Source organism: Neomonachus schauinslandi, chromosome 11 (assembly GCF_002201575.2).
Source record: "Neomonachus schauinslandi chromosome 11, ASM220157v2, whole genome shotgun sequence".
Lineage (NCBI taxonomy): Eukaryota > Metazoa > Chordata > Mammalia > Carnivora > Phocidae > Neomonachus > Neomonachus schauinslandi.
Window position 1 is genome coordinate 58,000,817 of NC_058413.1, and position 6,000 is coordinate 58,006,816.

Consider the following 6,000-nt stretch of genomic DNA (forward strand, 5'->3'; position numbering starts at 1 on the left):
AGTTCAAAGTTCACGTTATTATCAAACTTCTCTATAATGCTATCACCACCCCATCCCCAGTTCCTCTGCCTGAGGAACTCACATCCTTCAGGACTCAAGCGAAATGTCACTTAATATAAGAAGTCTTCCTTGACCTATGCACATAGTTAAGGACGTCCCTCTCTATTTTCTCAAAATTTTTTATACCACCAATACCAATCACATTGCCCCAATTACTAGTCTTAGCCATTAGACCAGGGCTGACATACAAAAATATAATGTGAGCCACATATGTAATTCTGCATGTTTTAGTGGTCACACTAAAAGCAGGTAAAATTAATTTTTTAAAAAAAGATTTTATTTATTTATTTGAGAGAGACAATGAGATAGAGAGAGCATGAGAGGGGATAGGGTCAGAGGGAGAAGCAGACTCCCCGCCGAGCAGGGAGCCCGATGCGGGACTCGATCCCTGGACTCCAGGATTATGACCTGAGCCGAAGGCAGTCGCTTAACCAACTGAGCCACCCAGGCGCCCCGGTAAAATTAATTTTAATATTTTATTTAACCCAATTATGCCCCAAATATCAACATGTAATCAATATATATTGAGATATTTTGTATTTTGTTCTCCAAAATTGGTATTTTACATTTACCCTTCAATTTAGACTAGCTGCATTTCAAGAGCTCAATGCCACAAATGGCAGGTAGCTACTATCTTAGGCTGCACAGCACTAAAACGAAAGCCTCTAACCTAAGCAGTAGCTTTTATCTTTACCACTCCAAAGGGATCATTAATGTATGTATGTCAAATGAATAGATGATGAATAAATAGAAAAGGTTTTGATTTGTAACATGGAAAAAATATGAAACCTAAAGAAATGCGGAGGGGCCATACTGCTAAAAATCAAGGATATCCAAGGAAAACAAAAATAACTTCATCAGTGTTTCAGCAACCTACAAGGAATGGCCAAACTACCTTGCTCAGTCTACTCCCTTAAGGGCAAATCTTCTATGTGGAGCTGTTACAAGTGATATTAACAAGAGAAATAATAGCAGCCAACATTTACTGACTGTGAGCCACTGTTCTAAATGTCTTAATACCTATCACCTCAAGCTTCAGGACTCTATGACATTAAGGCTGCTATTAGCTTCACGGCCATGAGAAGGAAACAGAGAACACATAAGAGACATGCCCATAATTAAGGAGCCACTAAGTGGCAGATTTGAACCTAGGCAGCCTGACTCCAGAGTTTCATACTGCTACACTCTACTCTTTCTCCTAACTTATTAAACATACATTATATGCAAACCCCCATTTTTAGGCCTTGGGGTGGTTAAAAGTTGAATAAAAGCAATTGTTTAGTTGAACAAGTATTTACTGTCAGCCATGTGTGAATACCAAGACAGATGAGACACGGTGTCAGCTCTCAAGGAGCTAGCTCGAGGCAGCCACTATTAACTGTGGATGTTCATTATGAGGGACAAAGGAAACGTTTATTTTGCTGTATGACTAACAAGTTTACAGGTAATGTCCTGGTACCGTGAAAGCAAAGTTCCAGGACTTCACAGGCATCCCAACAGTTTTGCAAAAAGTAACGGTAGACAAGGAAAGGAGAAAAGTGTGAACGCACACAACTGGCTACCTTTTCTCCTTTCCCTGCCTGTCATTCTCTCTGACAAGGCAAGCCTAGTCGTGGAGGTGCCATTTAAGTCACTAAAAAGAAAAACCCACTCCCTTCCCATACACCCACCTGGACCTTAACGCGCTCCCCTTTCGTGTTCTGGGCCCCGAGAGCATCCCGCACGCTCAGTCTGGCTGAAGGTTTGTGTCTCGGGCAGGGAGCGGAGGAACAGAGGCGCAGGGCTCGGATCAGGTACCGGGCCCCAAACATCGCGCGGATGCCCCAGGCCTTCCTCGGGACCAGCCCCGATCCCGGCTGGTGCGGACCCTGCCTATGGTGAACCTCCCCTCTCGATTGCTCCCCAATTCTGGGCTGCAGCCCTGCACGCAGGCGCTCCACGCCCCCCAACCCCGGCTGCTCCCTTCCCCTTCAGGGGCTCCAGCTCTGTCCCCACAGAGCCTCCCCCTGCGCTTCCCTCTCCCGGGACTGGGTGGAGCGGAGACAACAGAGTCAGCGGCGTAAGCCCAAAAAACCACGCGCCGTAGCCGGCCAAGACACCTCACGGTCCCACGTAGATTCCAAACCCACAGCTCAGACCGCCTCCACTAGCTGAAACACGCGGGGCCGCCGCCACTACGTCACACGTCAACGTCAACGTCATCACGCTACGAGAAGGTTAAGAAGGAGCGTGCGCACTTGTGACTCCAGTTTACGGAGAAGGCGGGCTTGAGGCAGGTGCAGGCGGAGTGGGGAGGGAGCGGGCCAGAGGCTCAGAAGGGGCGGAGCAAAGCCATTCCAGCTGCAGGTATTACTGCTGGGGAAAAATGGGGAGCACACCTGGGATGGGGCGTAAGAGGTGTTTATTTCTAAAGCTTGCAGGTGATGCCGAGGAACACTGAGAGGCAAAGGGACTGATGCAGAAGGAAAGCCTCCAGGAGACTTAGTTGTTGAGAGGATTAGCCAGAGGATATCAGTTGTTCCTGAGTTCTGAGCACAAGGAAAGACAAGACATAGATCATCCTTGCTCAAGTCACAGTTGTGTGGTATTACACTTCTAAACAGACAACTGCATAAAAGTGTGATCAGTTCCCTGGCGGAGCCTAACCGTGGGATGCCAGAGACAGCTTGCTGGAGAAGGTATCCCTCTTCTTGTATATGCAAATCAGAGAAGGCACAACAGGCTGTCAAGATGTCGGAGAGAGACTGGAGGGAATGTCAGCCATTGCCTGCTGGAATCTTTGTCTTTTTCCCAACACAATTATCTGCATTTGTTTGACCTGGAAACAATGACCCTTTTAAATTTATCCACCACCCCCTCCCAATTAAAAAAAAAAATTCTATAATTCACTGACAACCATGAAAAGGTTTCCATCTAATTAAAAGATAAAAGTAAGGGTTGGCAACTTAGGGGCGCCTGGGTGGCTCAGTCGTTAAGCGTCTGCCTTCGGCTCAGGTCATGATCCCAGGGTCCTGGGATCGAGCCCCACATCGGGCTCTCTGCTGGGCCGGGAGCCTGCTTCTCCCTCTCCCACTCCCCCTGCTTGTGTTCCCTCTCTAGCTGTCTCTCTCTCTCTGTCAAATAAATAAAATAAAATCTTAAAAAAAAAAAGCGTTGGCAACTTAGAGTTACTGCTATTATTATGCCCATTTTACAGATACAGGAACTTGGGCACAGAAAAGTGAAATGACTTGCTCAAGGATATACAATACATCCTATAAATCTGAGATTTAAACTCAGAAATTCTGGCTCCATGCACTAAACTATTGTGCTATAGAGTGTCTCAAGGTGGGAAATAAAATTATGGTCCCTTCCACCAAGAAGCTCATGGTCTAGACATGGGGAATGACAACAAAACAGATTATTGCAACATAAACCTATAAGTACCCATAAATATTTGAGCCAAGAGGAGTGGTAGCCTAGAGAAGGAAATAAACTGAGTTTTTGAAGAGGATCAAAATTTTGCAATGCTGGGATGTAAGAAAGAGTACTTCCTGCAACAAGGTGAGCAGGAAAGGTTGCTAGGAGGGCAAACAGCTTGGAAGAATTGTAAAATTGTTCTCAAGACAGACAAAAAATATCTCCCAGAAATATACCAGAGTTCTTGGGCCTTCTTGAACCTTTCAAAAAGAAATATGGAGGGGTACCTGGCTGGCTCAGTAGGATCATGCAACTCTTGATCTTGGGGTCATGAATTCGAGCCCCACATTGGGTATAGAGATAACAAATAAAATTTTAAAAAATATGGAAACGTCCAAACACCTTCAGAATTATGTAGCTTTGGGACTTTAACAAAAAAATAAGTATGGCTTTGGTGTGCTGGCTACAAAATCTGGGAAGAAGACGATCACAGCATTAATGTGTTTTTCAATTCATATCTCCCCTTTTGACTATGCCTGCCTTGTCCAAGTGTTGAAAAGTAGTGACCAATTGGCTCACTTCCTTCCCAGGCTATTTTTCTGTCTTGCCTTCTTTCTCCACCCCTTTCCCCTCAATGTGTATTTTAAGAACTGTGGTCCTTACCACAGTGATCCTGACTTCCTTTACTCTCTCACCTATTGCTTGTCTAAGCCAAAGGGTTAATTAATTTCTAAGCAGGAGACCAGTGCCTACTAGTATGATGAAGACAAGGGAAACCGGTGGGTGAAACTGAAAATTAGCAGTAGTTAATTAAAAATGTATATGACTGGAAGTTGACTATAGCATCTGTGTGTCTGGTACTAAGTTCAAACCACTCCATGTATCTTGTGCTAGATCAAATCATGTTTTCTTATTTTTGTTTTCAAGTTGGGATGACACTGCCTTTTTTAGATTCATCACCTTTCAGACAGTAGCCAGAGTAATCTTACCACAATGAATATATTACTATGTTGGTAATAATGGTTGCTAGTGCTGTAAAATGCTTACTCTGTGCCAGGAAGTTGTCACATATTAACTCACTTAATCCTCACAATAGCCCTCTGAAGTAGGGTTAGCATCATCATCCCCAGTTTCCAAAGTAGAAACTGAAGTTGGCAAGGTTTCGAGCTTGTACCAAGTTACACTGGCAGTCTGGCACCAGAGTCCATTCTCTTCCCCACTTGTTACTCCAGTGATTAAACTACTCTTCAGCTGCTCCCCCTACAACGTAAAGAGGACTTGCCTTCTTCAGCATGCCTAGTAGTCTATGATTCAGGGAGTTCCCTGAGGTTCCCTGGAGTGAGGAACAGAAGTGAAACGTACTTATTGTTACCTTTTGATAATACAGGTCTAGGCAATGAACACTGTCAGCATTAGTCATCAGCTTTAGAGAAGGTTTTAATCAGGCTCAGCATGACAGGTTTCAGCTTCACTTGCAAAACTTCAGGGCTTCTAAAAGGCAAGCATTACTCTGATACTCTGTGTGGTCATAAAATACAACTCTGTGTTCAGGGTTTTCATTATGCTTGAATCTACTCATGAAACTCTCAACTTGGTATCAAGGTCATGACCTCAAAACATAGAGGAACATAGTACCTGATGCAGAAATTATGGAGACATTAGGTGTAGACAAGGAATGGATGGATATTGCTAAGGATCCTGGGCTTCTCTGAAGAAGCTAAAGTTGGTGAGCACAATTTAACTTGAAAAATGGAAAGGCGCAGGCACAAAACAGAACAAGAAGTCACATGTGTAGTTTAGAACCTTCAGAAAAGCAGCTCATAATCTAGAAAGAAAAGCTGACAAGTAAATGATCAGTTAAAGGAAAATGCATAGAAGAGCAGTAGTAACCAAGTGCTGGGGGAGTAAGGCAGTTTTCCTAGAAGAAGTGACATCTAAGCTGAAGCCAGAAGTTGAATATCAGCCAGGAAAAGGGGAATTGTACATGCTGAAGAGATTTGGCAATGTTCTATACCATGATCCTGGTGGGCTTACCTATATCAGATATGTAAACATTCTTTGAGCTGTACACTTAAGATTTGTGCATTTCACTTACATATACCTCAACAAAAATATAAATTAAATATTGAAAATAGAGGAATCAGGTCTGCTGCTAGAATTAGAGCATCTTCTTTCTCTGGTTAGTGCAAGAGATTTTTTTTTTTTTGGTAAAACATGTGACCTATTTTCTGCCTATAGAAGAGTTTAGAAAATAATGCAATAAAACCTGGTAGCTAACACCTAGGTTTGTCATATCAAATCTTAATATTTTGTCCTATCTCCTTGAGATCTTTCTCCTTCCAGGAAATGGACCTCCTTTGAACCTCTCTGCAATCCCATTTCCCTCTTTTCCTCCTGGATAGAGGTAACCACTATCCAGAATTCAGTGTTTATCATTTCCTTCCATGTTTTATAATTCCATGTAATTATACACACACACACACAATTTTATATATATATGTATAATATATACACATCTGTGTACATATACATATATGTTAT

The 6,000-nt window shown here is 43.1% G+C and overlaps 1 protein-coding gene across 1 annotated transcript in view; it reads right to left on the reverse strand.

Annotated features, from left to right (window-relative positions):
* Window positions 1-1,942, reverse strand: part of NARS2 (asparaginyl-tRNA synthetase 2, mitochondrial) — a 131,775-nt gene extending 129,833 nt beyond the window's left edge. Inside the window, exon 1 of the mRNA XM_021704658.1 lies at window positions 1,731-1,942. Coding sequence (XP_021560333.1) covers window positions 1,731-1,871 — 141 coding nt within the window. The 5' untranslated portion in view covers window positions 1,872-1,942. The remainder of the gene's footprint in view (window positions 1-1,730) is intronic.
* Window positions 1,943-6,000: the final 4,058 nt, after the last annotated feature.